The sequence below is a fragment of the Aethalodelphis obliquidens genome, unplaced genomic scaffold, assembly GCF_003676395.1.
Source record: "Aethalodelphis obliquidens isolate GAN/ISIS:26980383/991018 unplaced genomic scaffold, ASM367639v1 scaffold1, whole genome shotgun sequence".
NCBI classification, from domain to species: Eukaryota; Metazoa; Chordata; class Mammalia; order Artiodactyla; family Delphinidae; genus Aethalodelphis; species Aethalodelphis obliquidens.
This window is the reverse complement of record NW_020837945.1, coordinates 91106982-91129488: the sequence shown is the minus strand read 5'-3', so window position 1 is coordinate 91129488 and position 22507 is coordinate 91106982. Positions and strand designations below refer to the sequence as shown.

At 35.9% G+C, this 22507-nt stretch overlaps 1 protein-coding gene across 1 annotated transcript in view; it reads left to right on the top strand.

The window, feature by feature from the left end:
- The window catches only part of NAALADL2 (N-acetylated alpha-linked acidic dipeptidase like 2), a 1049119-nt gene that overhangs the window by 387454 nt on the left and 639158 nt on the right, over nt 1-22507 (top strand). Inside the window, exons 3-4 of the mRNA XM_027111590.1 lie at nt 8010-8283; nt 20940-21059. Of these exons, the coding sequence (XP_026967391.1) occupies nt 8010-8283; nt 20940-21059 (394 nt within the window). The remainder of the gene's footprint in view (nt 1-8009; nt 8284-20939; nt 21060-22507) is intronic.

Here is a 22507-nt window from a genome sequence, read left to right as displayed (position 1 = left end):
AACTTTTATGAGAATGACTTCATTTCCTTAGGTTTGAGAAGAATTTCTTTTTTTAAAATTTATTTATTTATTTATTTATAACTGTGTTGGGTCTTCGTTGCTGTGCGTGGGCTTCTCATTGTGGTGGCTTCTCTTTGCTGTGAAGCACAGGCTCTAGGCACATGGGCTTCAGTAGCTGTAGCACATGGGCTCAGTAGTTGTGGCACGTGGGCTCTAGAGCGCAGGCTCAGTAGTTGTGGCTCATGGGCTTAGTTGCTCCACGGCATATGGGATCTTCCTGAACCAGGGCTCGAACCCGTGTCCCCTGCATTGGCAGGCAGATTCTTAACCACTGTGCCACCAGGGAAATCCCTGAGAGGAATTTCTTAAGCACATCAGGAAAATGTGGAAACCATTACACTGTATTAAAAAATACATGTACACAAAGGCTCTCTGGAGCAAATGACACCATGCTGTGGCCAGCTTATGGCACTGTACATTCTATTAAAAACAAATAAGAAACCAAAAAACCTTTAAAAAATGTACATTAAGATTATAAACTTTTATAATACCATAAAACAAGACATTGAAAATGAAAGAGAAGCCAAAAACTGGGAGAAGATAGGTACCCTACACCTGACCTAAAAATATTATCAGGAATACACAAAAGCTTCCATAAATGTGGGCAAAAGACACAGATAGTCATTGCATAGAAAGGGAATATGGGTGGCTAAATAATACATGAAAAAATCTTCATTAGTAATCCTGGAAATGCAAATTAAAATCATAGTTGGATACAGTTTTGGATACAAATTAATAAATAATTTGTATTATCCAAATAAAATAATTTTATTATCCAAATAAAAATTGGATACAATTTTACTTTTATTGGATAGCAAAAGTTAGATACTCTAAAAATAGGACCTCTTAGGGCTTCCCTGGTGGCGCAGTGGTTGAGAGTCCGCCTGCCGATGCAGGGGACATGGGTTCATGCCCCGGTCCGGGAAGATCCCACATGCTGCAGAGCAGCTGGGCCCCTGAGCCATGGCCACTGAGCCTGCGCATCCGGAGCCTGTGCTCCACAGCGGGAGAGGCCACAACAGTGAGAGGTCTGTGTACTGCAAAAAAAAAAAAAAAAAGGACCTCTTAAATAATGCTGGTAGTACAACAAGCTTTGGAAAACTATTTAGCATACACCAGTGACAGTATTTCTGAGTTACATAATGATATGCAATTTTACACCCACTACCCTTGGTAAAAATATAAGATAAAATAAAATAAAATAATAAAGACAATACCAGGTATTGGTGAGGAATGGAAGAATAAGTTTCACGCAGACCTGGCATCAGTGCAATCAGAACTTTTAAAAAAGCATTTTGGCATTTTTGATTAAAGTTATACAAGCACATAACCTATGGACCAGTAAGTCCTTCCCTAGAGAGGTTCTTGCCTATATGTATTAGGAAACATAGACAAGAATGATCAACGCAGCATTATTTGTAATGAGAAAACAAAACAACTTTAAAATACTTGTCTCAGGAAACTGATAATAAACCTGGAGGAATCTCAGAAATTTAATACTGAGTGAAAATCAAATCACAAAAGAATATTCGTATATTTACAATAATTATCATATTGTAAGCTGCTAAGAGAGTAGATCTTTTTTTTAAAATTAATTAATTAATTAATTCTTGGCTGTGTTGGGTCTTCGTTTCTGTGCGAGGGCTTTCTCTAGTTGCGGTGAGTGGGGGCCACTCTTCATCACGATGCGCGGGCCTCTCACTATTGCGGCCTCTCTTGTTGCAGAGCACAGGCTCCAGACGCGCAGGCTCAGTAGTTGTGGCTCATGGGCCTAGTTGCTCCGTGGCATATGGGATCTTCCCAGACCGGGGCTCGAACCCGTGTCCCCTGCATTGGCAGGCAGATTCTCAACCACTGTGCCACCAGGGAAGCCCAGAGAGTAGATCTTAAATATTCTCACCACAAAAAATAGATGATAGTTATGTGATGTGCTGAAGGTGTTAGCTAATGGTATGGTGGTAATCATTTTGTAATATATAAGTGTATCAAATCATCATGTTGTACACTTTAAACTTACGTAATGTCATATGTCAATATATGTAAAAAAAAGAATATATAGAAGATACCAAGTATATAAAGGTAGAAACTCAAAGCCTAAGGAATGAACTGTTAAGGACTTATAGATACATACATATTAAATCTATAAAAAGAAGACAAAGGAAGCCACAAAAAGAGAAAAAAGGTTGGTGATTACCCTGCAGGCCAGGGTAACTGATGAAATAAAGACTATCTAGAGGGCTTCAGTAATATTGGAAATGTTATACTTCATAGGCTGGGTCATTCTTTCATTATTCTTCATAAGTTATATATGTTATATATTATATATTCAATTTTTTCATAACATTGAAAAATGAAATTATAATACAAAAAGTATATATCCTTTAAATTGAAATAGAGAATACAAATATCCTTTACTCAGTAATTTTAGCTTCATAGTGAATAATATTTAGAAATTCTCCAGCATTGAGACAAATTACTAATTCTTCATTTGAGTCCCTAAAGTAGTATTTTATTTACCTTTCAAGGCCATGTTGTATAGTATAAACATCTTGAAACGTTTTTTTGTGTTGCTTACACTGTAAAGCACTTTGAACCTGAGACTAGCAAAAGAAATGACAGAGTAAACATATTGCCTACTAATTGGTAGACTTATGATCATCAATTGACTGGGTAGAGGAGCAAAAAAAAAAAAAAAAAAAAATAGAAGTCTAAAGTAGTATTAAAATTTCTCTTCTCTTTTTCTGTTAATGTTGACTGTACATAGTCAAATTTACATGAATAAAAAGTGTGTATTCTGCAAGTCCACTTTATACATATTACAAAAGGACATTATTGATTATTAATTTCCAAATGGTTTTTTCATCAAACTGAGTTAAGTTTCAATTCAATTAGTTTACTTGCCCTGTCCAAAATACTGCAGAAAGAACTGCAGTTAGGAACAAAGAAAGAGAGTTGCAGAGGCAGAGATCAGATACAGCAATGAAAGAACAGGGAAGAGAGCAAGATGAGGGAGTAGGAAATACTAGCCTGTATTCACCCCTCCTCCCCACCACCAAAAAAAAAAATTAGATACCCAGGCACTAAAATAGGTCTGGGAGGGCTATAGCAACACAGTGGATCAAAAAAAGAAAAGGGAGAAAGGTTGTGGGGGAGATCAGTTTAGCTGGGACATCCAAAGATGGCTAGGAACCAAGAAGGGTGGAGGCTATTGGTATCAACCATGGTCCCCAGTGGTTGGCTCTGTGGAGGATCCTAACAGTCTTGTCACTCAGGACTGTAACACCCCGACAGCCACAAACTCCCCACAGCTTTCATGGTGGGAGGCCCCAAAATGTTCATTGGCATGGACTTCAGTGACCTGATGCTTAGAGGATACCAGCAGCTTTCACCACTGAGGTAACCAAAAGCCATCACTGCTGCAGACTCCCAGGAGAGGGAGATGCTGCTGTCCCTCCCCACACCCAAAAGAATTGCTGTTGCAGAGTCCCCAGAACCAGGGCTGCCACCACCCCCCTAACCGTGCACATTCCCCAGAACTCAGAACCATGGCTACTCTGCTATACCTGCACTTTAGACCTGGACATAGCTGCCATTCCATGTGTTCTTGTGACTTAGGCAATAGAGTCACTGCCACTGTAGGCTGACCAATGTCCTGGATCCTGGGAGCTGCTATCACTCTACAAGCACCTATACTCCAGACCCTGGCTTTGTGATTACTCTATGGGTGTCCATTCATCAGACACCCATGTCACCCTCACTGTAATAGCCCTGCAAGCCAACCAGGCACCAAGAGGGATCCCTTCAGCCAAAACATCCTACATGGGAGAAAAAGAGATGGGGAGTCCCCAGCAGCCTTTGCTACCAAACAGCCCTCACTGCTACTGTGTATAGTCACAACCTTGGCCACTGAGGACACCTACAATCTTACATCAGACAAAATAGACTTACTTTAAAAACTGTAAAGACACAAAGAACGTCATTATGTAATTACAAAGGGATTGATTCATTAAGAGTATGTAACAATTGTAAGTATATAGGTACTGAACGTTGGCACCTATATTAAGCAAACATTAACAGATCTGAACAATATAATAATTGTTGGTGACTCCAATACCCAACTTTAAACAATGGATATATCATCCAGACAGAAAATCAGTAAGGAGATATTGAATATGAACTACACTTTAGACCAAATGAACCTAACAGACATATACAAAATATACTACCCAACAGCAACAGAATACCCCTTCTTTTCAAGCACACATAGAACATCTCCAGGATGGATCATAATTTAGGTCACAAAGCAAGACTTAGCAAATTTAAGAAGTATGAAATCGTATCAAATATCTTTTCTGACCACAGTGGTATAAAACTAGAGCTCAATAATAGGAAGAAAGCTGGAAAAATTTTAAACATGGAAATTAAACAACATACTCCTGAGTAACCAGTGTGTCATGGAAGAAATCAAAAGGGAAATCAAAATACATCCTGAGAAAAAATGGAACAGAACATATGAACACTTATGGGATGCAGCAAAGACAGTTTTAAAAAGAAGTTTATAGTGATAAATACTTTAAGAAAAAAGAAAGATCTCAAATATGCAATCTAACTTTACACCTGAAGAAAGTAGAAAGAGAACAAACTAAGCCCAAAGTTAGCAGAAAGATGGGAATAACAAAGATCAGTAAATAACAGAAATCAATGAAATAGAGACCAGAAAAGCAATGGAAAAGATCAATGAAACTGAGCTGTATTTTTGAAAAGATAAACAACATCAACAAACCTTTAGCTACACTAAGAAAAAAGAAGACTCAAATAAAATCTGAGATAAAGGAGGAGACATTACAACTGCCACCACAGAAATACAAAGGAACTTAAGAGACTACTATGAACAAATATCAGCCAACAAATTGGAAGCCTAGAATAAAGGATAAAATCCTTCAGAATAAATTTAACCAAGGAGGTGAAAGACCTGTACACTGAAAACTTTAAGACATTGATGAAAAAAATTAAGACAAATCAATGGAAAGATATCTCATGTTCTTATTTGAAGAACTAATATTGTTAAAATGTCCACACTACCCAAAGCAATCTTCAGATTCAATGTAATCCCTATCAAAATTCCAGTGGCATTTCTAAAATCTATATGGAACCACAAAAGACATTGAATAGCCAATGCAATCTTGAGAAAAAAAGAACAAAGCTGGACACATCAAACTTGTTGATTTCAAACTATATTACAAAGCTATAGTGATCAAAAGATTATTTTGTCATCCAAACACATCAATGATCTGTTTGATCAAAAATGATCAATGAAGCAAATTAATCATAGAAAATAGGTCAATGGAACAGAATAGTGAGCCCAGAAATAAACCCAATATATATGGTCAATTAATTTTTGACCAAGGAGGCAAGAACACAATGGGGAAAGAACAGTGTCTTCAATAAATCATGTGAGGAAAACAATGTACACATGCAAAAGAAACCCCTGTCTTACTCCATCATAAATATTAACTTGAAATGGATTAAGGACTTAAATGTAAGACCCGAAACTGCAATACTCCTAAAAAAGAATACTTCTTGACATTGGTCTTGGCAATTTTTTTTGCCAAGGAAATGATTAACAAAATAAAAAGGCAATCTATGGAATAGGAGAAAATAAGGGGATAATATCTAAAATATGTAAGAAACTCACACAATTCATTAGCAAAAAAAGAAAAAAAAACACTTAAAAACTGGGCAGAGGACCTTAATATTTCTCCAAAGAAGATACAGAGATGACCAATAGATACATGAAAGGTTCTCAACATCATCAGGGAATACAAAGCAAAACCACAATGAAATATCACCTCACACCTGTTAGGAGATCTGTCAAAAAGACTAGATAGCAAATGCTGGTGAGGGTGTGAAGAAAAGGTAAAATTGTACACTGCTGGTGGGAATGTAAACTGGTAGAGCCATTATGGAAAATAGTATAGAGGTTCCTCAAAAAATTAAATCTAGAACTACCACAATTTAGCTGTACTACTTCTGTGTATATATCCAAAGAAAATGAAGTCAGTATCTAAAAGAGATATCTGCACTGCCATGTTTATTGCAGCATTATTCACAATAGCCAAAGTATGAAAACAACCTAAGTGTTCACGGACAGATGAATGGATAAAGAAAAGTGGTATGTATATACAATATACACATTCAATAATATTATTCGGCCTTAAAAAAGGAGATCATGCCATTAGCGACAATGTAGATGAATTCAGAGAACACTGTGATAAGTGCGATAAGCCAGACCAAGAAAGCCAGAGACTGCAGCATATCACTTACATGTTGAATCTTAAAAAAAGTCAAACTCTTGGAAACAGGGTAGAATCATAGTTGTCAGGGACTGGGCGTTGAGGGAAATGGGGAGATGTTGGTCAAAGAATAGAAGCCTTCAGTTATAAGATGAATAAGTTCTGAGAATCTAACGTATAGCATGGTGACTATAGTTAACAATACTGTATTGCATTCTTGAATTTTGCCGAGAGAGTAGATCTTAAGTGGTCTCAACACACACAGGCACACAACTAAGTAACAAAGGTGAGTTGATGGATGTGTTAATTTGATTGTGATAATAATTTCACACCATACATGTATATTAAATCATCATGTTTTACACTTTAAATATATACAATTTCGTTTGTCAATTATACCTCAAAAAGCCTCCCCACCAAAAAAAGAAAAAAAAAAATACAAGGCTGACCAGTATTATTCAGAATAAAAAGTAGAATTCTTCCATAAGTTTTTCCATAAAATTTACATGACACTGATGATTGGTCAAATTAGATATTTTTTTTAAAAAGAATAGAAATAACCTTTAAAAGATAGAAAACAATTGGTAAATTGTCATCGCACCTTCCTGTATATACCAGCTTTTAAGCTGTGTCAACAGACCTTTTTTCTCCAGTAATGCTTTCCTATACCATCCTATGTATTTTTTTCCATTGTGCCTGTTTCTTATTCTTTTTTCAAATATGTTTCATTGAGGGTTCTTGAATAAACAGGGTCCTAAAATAAGCATGTGTGAGAAAAATAATTTGATGGGCAAAAATGACAACTATAGTAAAATTTCCACTTAGGTATTAGTTTGGATAACAATAAAATGCTTATAGGAAGATTTTTTGCCAAAAAAAGAGCTGGTTCCTTTGCATTCTAGCCCAAAACAAAGCAAAACTTTATTAAATTTTTATTTTTTAATTTCCCATATCTCATGCTTTTCTAGGTTCTATGCATTTTTTAAACAGAGCTTTTCTGGTTTCTAGGATGTCCTAAGCAAAAATAGTGTCATTATGGGTTATGGAACAAGTATAGGAATAAATATATAGACTACACAGCAAGCACACACAAAAATTAACTTCATATTGGTTTGACAATCTGTGGTTGGTTTTGCCACAATATACTGATTTTATTGCATATCGTTATGTTCATAGCATCATGTAATTTGGCATGTAATTTGTATCAGAAGAGTTCCCTCTGAATCATTTTTTAAATACCAATATCTGTGTATTAATCACATAGCTTTATATGTAATCATATTAACTACAGTGCAGAACTGTCTCAACCAACATGACCCCTAGGTTTGGAGCCGAGTTTTAAATAGATTATGTTGTTGTCAATAGAAGGATCAGAAGTAATAAAAGAGCTAGTTGGTATTAATTCTTCTCTTCTCTGTAGTCCCATAGAACTTTATTAGTTCTTAATTTGAATTTAATTCATTCTGCTTTGATTTTCTATAATTTCTGTAAAGCTCATCACCTCTACCAAATTGTGAATTTCTTGTGTAGTGTCCTGTCTCACGCATCTTTCACATCCCACATCTATTAATAATGGTTCGTATACTGAATCACCACCATTTGAAAGAATAAAGATTTCCTTTTTTTTTTAGAATATACCTTTTAAATTTCTTTCAGAAATTTGGTACAACTGTACAAAAGTGAAAACGACATAGAAATATTAAAGAAGATTAAGACTCAGTGGACTTCTTTGGGCCTAGAAGACATACAGTTTGTAAATTACTCTGTGCTGCTGAACCTGCCAGGCCCTTCTCCCAGCTCAGTGACTCTAAGTAGCAGTGGCCAGTGCTTTCATCCTAATGGCCAGCCTTGCAGCGAAGAAGCCAGACAACACGGCAGCCAAGATCCGCTGTACTCATATGCAGCCTATTCTGCCAGTGGAACTCTCAAGGTAATATGACAATTTGTCTCTGTCATTTACAGTGAAATGAAATTAGAAAACAACAGCTTTCATCTAAATTGAACTAACTGGCAAGAAGCACCATACCAAAATAACCAGTAAATATTCTCAGTGTGGAGGTGCCAGGAAAGGGGAAGGAAGATTTGAATTGCCTGACCCTTTTCTTGTCATATTTTGAAAGTGAAAACATGTTAGAAGAATTTAATTTAAAAGTGTTGAGTGTGTGACTGAGTCATTCACAGTTTGCTTAATCCTTACAGTGTGAGTTCATTTCGTTCTTTGGTTCTGAAGAGGCAAATTTTAATAGATCAATGTGGACAGAAAGAATAGAAATGGAAGCAGTTGTGTTTTGAAATTGTGTATGCACACAAGAAATGAAGTGGAAAATTGATGTGATTACTCACACATTTAAGATTTGACATACAGTGTGTCTGCTTTATGATGGAAAATATAAACAAGGGACGAGGTGTGAATTATTGCTTTAGTCTTTCTGGGTTAGCTGGTTTTTTTGATGTGGTGGTTTTTTGGCATTGTGGTTAAGTGCACAGCTTCTAGAGCCACGTGGACTAGTTTCAAATCTCAGCTGCCCAATTACCACTGTTAATTAAGCATATAGGGCTGAGTTTTCTCATCTCTGTAATGGGGATAATAATAGTTCCAGCTTCATAAGCTTGTTATGAGAATTAAATTAATTAATATATGTAAATCTTGGAGGATAGAGCTTAGCCTATGGTAAGGACAAGAGAGCAGTTAGAAACCATAGCATTTAATTGGTCACTAGTTTCCTTTATATAGGCAACTTTTCCATCTCCATGTAAGAGTCCCATTTGAATAAACACATTCAGTTTTTTTAATAAAACGATTTCTTCTATAGATTTTATATGAATGAAATGCTGTTTCTGATTGTTGATTATTGGCACAGATTTTTAAGAATCCAACTTATTATTAACTGTGATTAAGATGATTAATTTAAATCACTTAAAATTACATTGCAGAAATACATGCTTGTTCCCAATTAAAAAAATTTTTTTTTCGGATGCGGCATGAGGAGAAGCAGCTAACCACTGCTTTGGCATTGTTCTTGTTCTGTGTTGTAACATTCTCTGATATTTAGCAGAACCGCATATAACCAGCACCACCTTGAAAGCCTTTTTATTAATTAAAAGTTAACATAATATTAAATGTTTGTAATATTTCTAGTGTAGGACTCATGATTTGACTTGATGAATATACACTATGTCTGATAGGCAATAATGGAAAAGTACTTGCGTACTAATGAAAATAGAGGGAGGCCGCCAGCATTCTTTCTTTGGTTCAGAAACTTTGGTCCCAAGTCGAGATTCTAAAGTTACCCCACATATTTTAGACTCCCAACCCTACATAAGCCCTACACATTTCCAGGCTGCTCTTTATCCTGGTTGATTCAAGTACAGCACAGTCATCTCCTTCCTTAAACAAAAGCATGTCCAAAACACAGAACAAGAGCAAAACCCCAGAAGCTTGAGAGGATCCTTGGAATCACCCCCATCTATTTTCTTTCCAGTTTCCTCTGGCAAACATCCATTATTCCTGGACTGAGGTGATATGGAAAAGCCGTGGAACTATAGCTTGTGTCTCAGTTGCCTTAGTGTGTACCTCTTTAATAATTGCCTGGGCACATTGGATTTTTTTTTTTTTATATATTCCTGTGTAACCATATCTCTGTGGGATTTTCACACATTTATCTTATCAGTTCTAAGTGTTTAAATTTTCTCTTTGTTTCATATAAAAGAAAACCAAGGTCTACTATAGAATCATGGAAGTAGTTAAGTATCTGCGAAGTCATAAGTCATGGAACTCTAGTATTAACTTGGTAGGAGTGTAAATTGGTGCAGCCACTATGGAAAACAGTATGGAGGTTCCTCAAAAAACTAAAAACAGAATTACCACATGACTGAGCAATTCCACTTCTGGGTATATATTTGAAGAAAACAAAAACACTAACTCAAAAAAATACACCCACCCCAATGTTCATAGCAGTGTAATTTTTTACACACACACACAGGCGCCCACACACACACACACACAGGCGCCCACACACAATGGAATATTACTCAGCCATAAAAAATGAAATTTTGCCATTTGAAGCAACATGGATGGACCTGGAGGATATTATGCTTAGTGAAATGTCAGCCAGAGAAAGGAAAATACTCTATTTTATCACTTATGTGTGGAATCTAAAAAATAAAGTGAATGAATATAACAAAATAAAAAGAGACTCACAGATATAGACAACAAACTAGTGGTTACCAGTGAGGAGAGGGAAGGCGAAGGGCAAGATAGGAGATTAAGAAATACAAATTACTATGTATAAAGTAAATAAGCTACAAAGATATATTGTACAGCACAGGGAATATAGCCAATATTTTATAATAACTTTAAATGGAGTATAATCTATAAAAATATTGAATCCCTATGTTGCATACCTGGAACCAATATAATATTATAAATTAACTATATTTGAATTAAAAAATACCATTTTCAATAAAGAAGTGGTGAAAAAGATTTTAAATAATATAGCTATTAAAAGGGAGAAATAAAGTTAGCTATAGATGTAGAAGTGTATTCCATGTGTGAAATATTAGGCCTAGATAGAAGGGAATAATGTTAAAGGAACTAAAATGCAATTATAGATAAAACAAACACTTTGTATTTGAAGAACATAATTTAAGAAATTAACCGTGCAAATTAGATGACAACACTGGCAGTAAGTATTTTTAGAATTATGTTAATAATTCAAATCTATTACACTAAGTACATAATAATTTAAAGATTTATATAAATAAAGGACATAATGTGATATTGACTTTTTAAACTTTTACTATATTAGTATTATAATTTTCAAAAGCAAAGCAATTTCTTGGTGACTATTTTATATGCATATAGAATACTTGCATATATTTTATATACATGTTTTAGATAGGTGTATTACTGAAACTCGCATATTCTAATTAATAGGACACTGGTGAATTTTCTATGTCTCTTCAGACTATTTCCCAATTCAAATCAAGCTTGAGAGGTTGCTGCTGATGACTCAGGCATACCGACTTTTTGATTTTGAATACACTGTATTTGCATGAATTTCTATCAGGCAGTGCCATTAACAAGTTCTTAAATTATTCTAGTCTAACTGCCAGCAAAGCTCCCCGCTACTTTTGCTTTTGACAAGGTTATTTGTAGAAGAGCCATGCCCTTTTACTTTGAAGAGCTGTCATGTCCATTCATCATATGACCGTTTTGTATAAGCTTCCAATTTTTGCTTTCTGCTAACAGTCTAAACAGCATTTGTGATATCTGAGATCTACTTCGAAAACCTACTTAGTGCCAGCATGATGGATGGTGTACTTTGCAACATTTTGTAATTCATTGTGCACTGGAAAGGTGACATTGTTTACCCCATCATAATGACAGGTGGGTCAGTAAAATGGTCCTAAGGAGAGTTCTCCTGTCAGATGCAAAATACATATTAAAATGGATACATAAATAATTTAGCATGAATGAGGTTAGCTTCAGGGAATAAACAGTGATTTATATTTTTATTAAAGGGAAATATCAACTATAATATCATCATAATGTTAAAGACATTGATAGTGCTGGCAATGTCTAGTCAGTTTTATAAATAGAATATATGGCTTTATGTAATTCCTGTGCAGTTATTTCTTTTGTCCTTTGTGAAACCAGTGCAGGTACAGAAGAGTAAAGGGAACAATTAGTATTTAATACAGGTTGGTCAGATTGGGTCTACCATGTTCTTACTTTGAATAAGGGATTTGTTTTTATTCCAGTACATTTTATAAATGTTGAAGTTTTCTTTCTGTTAAGCATTATTTTGTATCGGGAAGACAAGTCAAATAATGCAGTTTTATGAAGAAACATTTTCAACAACTCATTAGCTGTGCATGAAATATTGTTACCAACACACTTCTCACTATCCCATTCCTCAGAAGGCATAGTTCAGGAGCCCAGACTAGCAACCTTCCTTACCAGTTGCACATCTGTCGATTGGTTGCTTCAATTCTCTAAGCCTCAAAAGTCCTTATCTGTATAAGGGGAATAGTAATAGTACCTCAAATGATTGTTGTGAGGAAGAAATGATAGAAACCATGTCAAGGGCCCAGAACTTAGAAGCACTCAATAAATGTTAGCTATTGTTATTAGTAGTCGGTATAAAGTAGATGCATTTAAATGGGAGAAATTAAGAAAATATCAGAACTATATATCATAAAATTTGGAGTACAAATGTTTACCACATTGTCTGAATACAGTCTTCCTGTCTTCTATTTAACATGACAAGTATTAATCATTAGGGAGGAAAATGCCTTAAGTATGAATACATAATAAAATAAATATAATTCCCTGATATATAATATAATTTTTCATTTAAAACTGAAAGCTCAGATAAATGAAGTATTTTATTTTTGAATGCAGAATGGCAAAGCATGTCAGGTTGGGCCTGAAGAGCGTTGCTTGTCTTTGTTTTGTGAAATTTCATGACATAGTTTAACACATGAAATCTGAACACTGCATCAAATATTTTGTCAAAAAGTCTTAAAGAGAAAATAATCGCTGCATGGAATCCTTGGATAACTTGTAATCAGATGTCTATTTTCTCACAGCTAGGAAGACTTTGTCTTCCTCTTTTATTCCTCTTTTATTTTTAATATTCTCAAACAAAGGCAACTTATCAGTGTTATGGCAGAAGGCAAAGCTATATGTATTTAGCTCTGAATGCTTCCTGTTACAGATAAAAATATCGGAAAGCTAAAGGAATAGAATGAAATTGTATTATTGTCTGGGTATGAAGATGAGGCTACTGTCTCACAAATAAAGAAATGTGAGCTTCGAGCAGTTTTTCAATGCTGAAAAGGATTTTGCATTTTATTTGTCTCCCCTCTTTTGTGGAATCCATCTTTTGGTCAATGGTGCACAATGTGAGATGAATGGCTTTGAACAAAGTTGTATGTAAGTGATTCACTTAAAAAAATCTACATAAAATCCCTGGGTTTAATATAACCTTCTGTTTCTGATTTCACGAGCTCTGTGCAGTAACTGAGTTAACAAAATAATTTCAAAGTTGGCTGCTTTTTTTGTTTTTTCAAGATAGTCCATGGGATTAGTTTCCACATATTTAAGGTATATATTTTTCCTGGATTTAAAATTTCATAGATAGAAGCATTTACAAATAAAAAAGTAATATATCACAACATAGTGTCCATAGTGAAATATTTATTAGGGAGGTTACATCTTATTCCCGGGAAAGAATAAAAGCCTATTATACGAAATAAAAGTTTACAACAAAGATAGTTGAATTCACCTAAACAGTTAAAGTACAATGGACTATTTTTCTCCCTCTTCATTAGAAGAAATATAGCATTTTGAGTGAGAAAGTGTTTGACTAGAGATTTCTTTTTTCTTTTTTTTTTTAATTTATTAATTTATTTATATTTGGCTGTGTTGGGTCTTCGTTTCTGTGCGAGGGCTTTCTCTAGTTGCAGCAAGTGGGGGCCACTCTTCATCGCGGTGCGCAGCCCTCTCACTGTCGCGGCCTCTCTTGTTGCGGAACACAGGCTCCAGACGCGCGGGCTCAGTAGTTGTGGCTCACGGGCCCAGTTGCTCCGCGGCATGTGGGATCCTCCCAGACCAGGGCTCGAACCCGTGTCCCCTGCATTGGCAGGCAGATTCTCAACCACTGCTCCATCAGAGAAGCCCCTTGACTACAGATTTCTAATTTGACTAAAGTTATTTCTAAAGATTCTGAATCACCATAATTGTTGTTTGACAGAAAATTCTAGGTCAGGATTTTTAGTTTTAATATAAGTTAAAGCATACCACTTACAATGTTTTGATAACATAACTTTCTTAGCAGATTTAATATATAGTTTAATTTTCATAAAATGCCAGTATACAGTTTACAAATAAGATTTACCTCATTTCATTGGATGCTGCAAATTCAGTCTTTTCAGAACTAGAGAGATCTGTGCAAAAGTTGATCCTTAGGTTTATGCACTATTTCAGTACATTAATATAGTTGATTTTAAAGGAAGCAGAATTCTATCATATTACTTTCATGGTCTCCAGGAAGAATTCTCTTGAATGAATTTGCAACTCCTTCAATATCCTTACCTTAATAAGTTGAGTATCATTTATTAAATAAAGTACCCTTTGATTATTAATCTGTTTTTCCTTGTATTTTAATTTGATACTGAAAGATTGACTGATATAGAATTTAGCCTGCTGGCTGTCACTAATGTAACAAGAAACACTCAACATTTAGCAAGTATATACTGAGTGCCCTTTTTTATGCCGATCACAGGAGCAAAATTATCCATAAGAAAGTTTTGGACACTGCCCACATGTAGCTGGCAGTCTAATAGGGGAAACTTGCTATTAGGTAAGCAATTACGCAACTGCATGGTGCCATCCTGCTATGAAAACTAGCAAGTTACCTAAATATTCTAGACTCCATTTCCTCATCTGTATAGTGGTCAGAAATATCGAGAAATATGAATGTTCTGAAGATTGACTGAAAACAACTGATGTAATCTCCATGGTAAAATGGCTAGTACAGAGGACATAAATGGTTAAGTACTGATTTTCTTTTTCCTTTTTTATCATAACAGCCCTGTCCAATTTAACCCTTCTTATAATACACACGTGCGTGCATGTGATCTCTCCCTCTCTCTCTTTCTTCCTCCCTCCCTCTCTCTTTCTCTCTCTCTCTTCCTCCCTCCCTCTCTCCCTCTAAAGTTCTGTATTCAAATTCCAGTTTTCCAACAGCTGGGGTTCCCTGTGAACCTCCTCTTGCCCTCATCTCTCTCTTGCCGTTACCCACCTCTTGCCCTGATCTACTTATGAATTTTTTCCACTTTGCCAAGACCTAGGCACATGCTTCAACCCACATCTCTAATGCGTATCTTTTTTTTTTCTAAATTACCTAGAAAATCCTTAAATAGTGCATTTTTTTCTTCCCAACAATTTGTTTTCTTAATTTAGTATACATTCTTATCCCAGGTTTGCATTATTTTGCCTGTTGACTTGGGAGATTATTGATGTAAATATGGAAATAGAATCCTGACAGAACTTTGCTTCACTTTGGTTAAATTTCTATATTACAGTACTTTTTAACTTAATTTTCTCTCCTTTAGATGGATGTGCTGTATATGTTAGATTATAAAACATTTCACAAGTTGTTAAAAATGATTACTATATGCCAAGACAAGTGACTACTCTGGCTTATCTTTGTTTTTTCTGCTTTCAAAACATGGTCGCTGTACACAAATAAAAGAAAATAAATTATTCACTGTGCCATTAAGCACTGCATTTAGTATATCATTGTAGCAAATATTTTTTCAGCATGTGTTTATATTACAGTAATAAAAAGTGATAAAATTGACAAGCCATCCCTTTATCTGACCTTTTACACTGAAGACAGCAGAATGGATTGTGTGTCTCATGCTTAATGCTGAATTCAGTTGGGATGTACTAGTTTAGCACACTTGCTGGTGTCCCTTCTGATTGGTTGGGAGTCTATTTTAACTGATTAGTTCTTCTGCTGTTCTAGTAATTAAATATTTTAAATAACTAAATATTATTTAAATTATTAATAGCTTTTTAATACTAAAATACTTACTATTTTATATATCTGGATGCTTATGCCAACCCCATCTTAACTGGTCTTTATTAGCTAGAATACTAGTTTGAGAAGGAGTTTGAAAGGATTGATTAGTGATGTCTGCCACAAGGGTGGAAGGAAGCAGCATTGGCTTTCGTGTTTTAATACATTGTGGTTTTCATAATAAGGTCTATGATGGAAAGCCCTTCAGTGAACTTGAAAAAAAAGAACTAAGAAAGTACTAACAGTCTTTGAATTTTGAACTCTTCATCATTACTAATATACTATTTTTTTAGAAAGGATAACAGTAAACATGGGAGATTATTCTGATTTTACAAGTTTTTAATAAACATAAGCACTTTAATTTGAAGAATATTCAAAAGCTAGATTACATAAAGTAGTAGTAGTAAGTTTCTAAAGTAAAATTTGTATTTAGATGAATAGTACTTCTGATAACCCTGTGTTTTGTCAGTATGAGAAATGCTTGGGTTTACCATTTCTGACTTTGAGTAGAAAATTACTGTTTTAGTCAAAGCAGGCTTTTCAAATATTCTGTACATTCAGAATCTGTCTTAGAGAAAACTGGGAGGATTCAGAGTGATTGATTTGGTTGAAAATGTCAAGTCTGAAAAATTTCAAGGCATACATCATTTCATAAGCATGAATAATTTTTGCTACCTCAGGTAGAAGAGAAACATGGCCCTGGATCATTCCTCAATGTTGAACCCAGGCCACCAGCAGGTGGAGGGCCCCAGAAACACTTCTCTGACCTGGCTACTTTCCGTGATTGTTCTATTAATTTTAGTTAGCTTACTACAGAAAATAACAATTCTATTCAGTTCTCTTGTTTATTCTCTTCTGTTGCTTCTTCTCAGAATAGTCTCTCCACTTTTCCATAGAACATTTGGTGCTCTAGAATGTCACTTTTTAATGTTTTGATTTTTAGTCATTGCTAATTATTTGGTTTATGATTCCTTCTAATCACATATTTTACAGTGGATAGAAGATAATTGTATTTTACTATTCATTTCTAAAGTGTACCAGTATCCTCTTAGCTGTTACTATGTGACCCGTCTGTTGTCATGCCGATACTTTTTCTTTTTTAACAAAGTATAAATATTTGATTTTCTGTTACAATTGTTGTTTTTTAAGTTCTTTGTTCAAAAATTAACATATAGGGCTTCCCTGGTGGCACAGTGGTTGAGAGTCCGCCTGCCGATGCAGGGGACACGGGTTCGTGCCCCAGTCCGGGAAGAACCCACATGCCACGGAGCAGCTGGGCCTGTGAGCCATGGCCGCTGAGCCTGCGCGTCTGGAGCCTGCGCTCCACAACGGGAGAGGCCACAACAGTGAGAGGCCTATGTACCAAAAAAAAAAAAAAAAAAAAAAAATTAACATATAAAATTTAAATAAAAATTAATGTGTAGACTTTTTAATATTTCTCTGTGGTAAAAAAAATAAAACAGAACTAGTTTCCTTTCACTCTGCACCTCTCATTTACTCTTTCCTATGTGTCAGGAAGTCCTCTATGTGTTAGGGAAAAACTGGTACACAGAGTAAATAGTTCAACAAGCACCTACATTCCTGTTCACTTGGCATTTCCCAAAGACGGCTCAGATGTGACTTAATCCTTGATATTTGGACATAAATTAAACATGGTATGCCAACTAGCATGACAGAATACATGCAATAAAGAGAGGTTCATTGTAGCAACAAGAATGGTTGGAAAAAATGGCTTGACATTTTATCATATCATTGTATATTGATTTGTCTCAGAAAAATTCAATGTGCTTTCTTGCATCTGTGATTTTCAGTTTGCTTGAAGGTAAATATGAAAGACTTTTGGAAAGGACCTGATTCAGAAGCATCCTTTGAAGACAATAGATAATTTTTATTATCACCTGTCAAACTGTCAGAACATTGAGACTTCTGTAAATATTGACTTTTAATGCATAGCCTCAAAGTACATAAACCAAAATAAATTGATAAAATGATGCCTGTTTTGGGGAATATTTTTGTGGGATAAAGTCCTCTTACATGTTAAAATGCATTGATCGTTTATATATGCTATTTATAGAAGATGAGTTGGAGAGCTCTTTAATTGAAATTGCCACTTTTGATGTCATTTACAGAATTGGTATTTTAGTAACTGCCATATTTTTCTGGTATGTACACAAACAAAAAGTCATAGTCTGGCCTACACGCTCTCAGACCAGTATGATTTTCCCCCAAACTCTCCTAAATATGAAAAGTATGTTCATTAATATAACCAAATGTATAATATCTGTTTTAAGATGCTATCAGTCATATTTAGTCGATAGCTTAGAAAGTTGAAATGGAAAACATAAATTATCTCATTTTTACAATGTGGTCATTAATATTATGTGACCATTTATTTAATAAATACTGGTCAGCCTTGTATTATTCTACAATTTTCCTGTCTTGCTAGTTGTTTGGCATGTGTCGTCCAGCACTGGAGCTTGCTGGTTGTTGAGTGGAGGTGGGCCTTAGCACTGAGTTGGAGATCTCTGGTGGAACTCTTGCTGATTTTTATTACATGGCGCTCAGAGGTCTCTGGTGGTCCAATCTCCTGAACTCGGCTTTCCCACATCAAAGGCTCAGGCCTGACATCTGGCCAGAGCACCAAGACCCTGTCAGCCACATGGCGCAGAAGAAAAAGAAAAAAAAAGAAAGGTAGAAAAAAATAAAATGAAATGAATAAAGTTATTAAAATAAAATATTTTTTAAAAGTATTAATATAAAAAATTTAAAAAGTAATAAAAAAAGAAAAAATAAGAAGAGAGCCACCAAATCAATAAACAAATCCACCAATGATAACAAGCGCAAAAAGTAAACTAAGATAAACATAAAAATCAAAAACTGGTCAGTTGCGTACGGCCAACCCATGTCTACAGTTGCTCCCAAAATCCACTGCCTCAATTTTGGGATGATTCGTTTTCCATTCAGGTGTTCCACAGATGCAGGTTACACCAAGTTGATTGCAGAGATTTTATCCACTGCTCCTGAGACTGCATGGAGAGATTTCCCTTTCTCTTCTGTTTTGCACAGCTCCTGGGTTTCAGCTTTGCATTTGGCCACACCTCTGTGTGTAGGTCACCTGAGGGCCTCTGTTCTTTTCTCAGACAGGACGGGGTTAAAGTAGCAGCTGATTAGGGGGCTCTGGCTCACTCAGTCTGGGGGGAGGGAGGGATACAGCATGCGGAGCTAGCCTGCAGAGGCAGAGGCCGGCATGACGTTGCATCAGTCTGAGGCATGCCATGTGTTCTCCCAAGGAAGTTGTCCCTGGATCACGGGACCCTGGCAGTGGTGGGCTGCACAGGCTCCCGGGAGGGGAGGTGTGGACAGTGACCTGTGCTTGCACACAGGATTCTTGGTGGCTGCAGTAGCAGCCTTAGCGTTTCATGCCTGTCTCTGGTGTCTGTGCTGATAGCCGCAGCTCACGCCTGTCTCTGAAGCTCGTTTAGGCAGTGCTCTGAATCTCCTCTCCTCACGCATCCCATAACAATGGTTTCTCGCCTCTTTGGCCATTCCATACTTTTTCCCAGACTCCCTCCTGGCCAGCTGTGGTGCACTAGCCCCTTTCAGGCTGTGTTCACCCAGCCAACCCCAGTCCTCTCCCTGGGGTCTGATCTCTAAAGCCCAAGCCTCAGCTCCCAGCCCCCACCTGCCCTGGCGGGTGAGCAGACAAGCCTCTCAGGCTGGTGAGTGCTGGTCGGCACCCATTCTCTATGGAGGAATCTCTCTGCTTTGCCGTCTGCACCCCTCTTGCTGCACTCTCCACTGTGGCTCCAAAGATTCCCTACCCTGCCCACCCCCTCTCCCCACCAGTGAAGGGGCTTCTTAGTGTGTGGAAACTTTTCCTTCTTCACAGCTCCCTCCCAGAAGTGCCGGTCCCGTCCCTATTCTTCTGTCTCTGTTTTTCCTTTTTTTCTTTTTCCCTACCCAGGTACGTGGGGAGTTTCTTGCCTTTGGGGAAGGCTGAGGTCTTCTGCCAGCATTCAGTAGGTGTCCTGTAGTTGTTCCACATGTAGATGTATTTCTGATGTATTTGTGCGGAGGAAGGTGATCTCCACATCTTACTCCTCCGCCATCTTGAAGATCCTCCCTCCTGAAACAGCACATTTAGTATTATAATTTTATGACTGGAAGGCATAACAGCTATTATTTTAATAATAGAAATTCCAGAAAGTAAAGTCCAAAGGAATCCTCTTGGCTGTAGGAGTATGCTGGATGGAACTCTCAGGGCAGTACGTTTCAAAGTGTGGGATGGGGTTCACCAAATCATAGGATTCCCAGTAAAATTTCCAGGAAGGCATACAATTTTTACATTAATAAAATGAGACTTTTAAAAATGAGAAATATTGATATGAAACATAACTCTAAGGGAGTAATGGGAAATGTGACAGAAGTAGTTGTTTGGTGTTATATTCTAAAGTCTTGAATTTCACAGTGGTACAGGTGGCTGTATAGGTTGTATCCTGCATAACCCAGGGGGTTGTCATTCACAGCTGGATATATGCACATCCTGAACAGCTGTGCATTGTGAACTTTGTACTTAATTTGGATAACAGTAGAGAATCTTTGAGTTGTTTTCACATCTAAGAGTAGTATGATTGTTGTTGAACCTTAAGGAAATTAATTTTGCAGCATCTTGTAAAATGATTCAAATTCCAGAAACATGAATGTAAGAATATACCAAACTGGGTGGTCTGTTAGAGGCATAAACAGGGTTTGTAATTTGTTTAGAAGAGACTGCAAAGCAAAAATGAATCTAAACCTTTTTCTCAAGTGACTTCTCAAAGGAGAATTGTTGTACCCTGATAGAAATAGAAAGGTCATGATTGGGACAGGGTAAGAGAGAGATTAGTTCTCCTTTGAACGTTTTGAATTACTATGAATGATTTTGTTATGCTAAATGGGCAATTTGCTGTAATGCTTCTGACAGGGCTTTATTTTTCTTTGTCTTCTCTTTCAGGCTGAAGTCATTGATGTGAGTTATGGAAATGCAGATGATTTAAATAGGATTAAAAAAATGAAAAATGTCACAAATCAGATTGCACTCCTGAAATTAGGAAAACTGCCACTACTTTATAAGGTTGGTCCAATGGCTGTTATTTGGTGGTAGGGTGAATATTTTGTTCAGTTGGGGTTACATGTGCATATGAGAACATGAAGAGAGAGAGAGTGAGTGTGTATGTTTGTGTGTGTGTGTGTGTGTGTGTGTGTGTGTGTGTGTGAGGGAGAGCAAGAGAGTGGAAAGACAAAGAGGCGTACGGTATCACAGGAAGATAACCTTTCCAAAATGGATAATTTTATATTAAGACCTTTAAGATATTGTGAGTTTGTGGGACCTTCATAAAATTGGCATTTCCTTCATAATACCTATCTGGAATGCTAAAAATGAGAACCACAGTGTCTTCTTCTCGCGACATCTGCAAAACTTCTAATCTGTTATCTAATTACCATGTGCTTTATGGTAGACTAGTATCTCGCTGATTTACACTCCTTAGTGATTAATTTTTGTCAACTGTATAACTTCACAGTTACTGACTGTGCTCAAAAATTTAATTAAAATATAATATACTAAGGAAAAGCAGAATTATGATTTATTTTATTTAAAGAGTTTATTAATACTCATCCACCAGATGCATTTACATAATTAAAGCAGTTCAATCTAAGTATCTCATAATGAGCCACCACAATAGAGAGTCACTACTGTTCATTCTTACTTCATTTTCTTTTTCTATTAAGAAAGAATGATCAGTGTAGTTGTGTAGTTATGTCCCTGGAATGCTCTGGTTCTGAAGATATATTGGATTTCTCCTCATTCAAACCTATATGAGATTAGCTAATTCCCAGGAGCAAAAAATGTTTCCAGAAATCTGTTGGCACACTCTGTAAGGACCCAAGAGAACATTCTGTGCCTGTTTTTTATTTTCCAAGGATGCTCTTATACTTAAATCAATGTCTGATAGTAGATAATAGGCCAGAATTTTAAGTTAGTCTTGAAAATATAATACACACTGATAATAATTTTTTGTAGGATATTTTGTAGGATTTTTGTAGGATTTGTTAGTATGTATTAAAGGCCTTAAAATTATCGTTTTGACCCAGTAATTCCATTTCAACAGTATATTCTAAAGGGGAAAAAAATCAGAGATGATGAACACAATGATTACCAATGATGTGAGAAAATATTTGAAATGATATATACATCCAGTTTAGCGCTGAAAATTATGCTACATTTGTACAGCTGAATACAACAATTTCAATGTGAAGAATATTTAATATGTGAAAATCCTTATAAGTCAAACAAATAAATTATAAAGAGGACATTTATAATAATTATATAATAATGATTATATTTATAGTTACTTCTAAAAGTAACATTGTTAGAAATATGGGTTAAATATTTTTCTAAGCATTTTTAAATGTATTTTCACATTAATCTTTACAATAACCATAGTGTTGAGGTACAGATTATTATCTTCAATTTATAGATGAGTATCACAAGTGCATGAGGAAGGAAATAAGGTGGAGTAT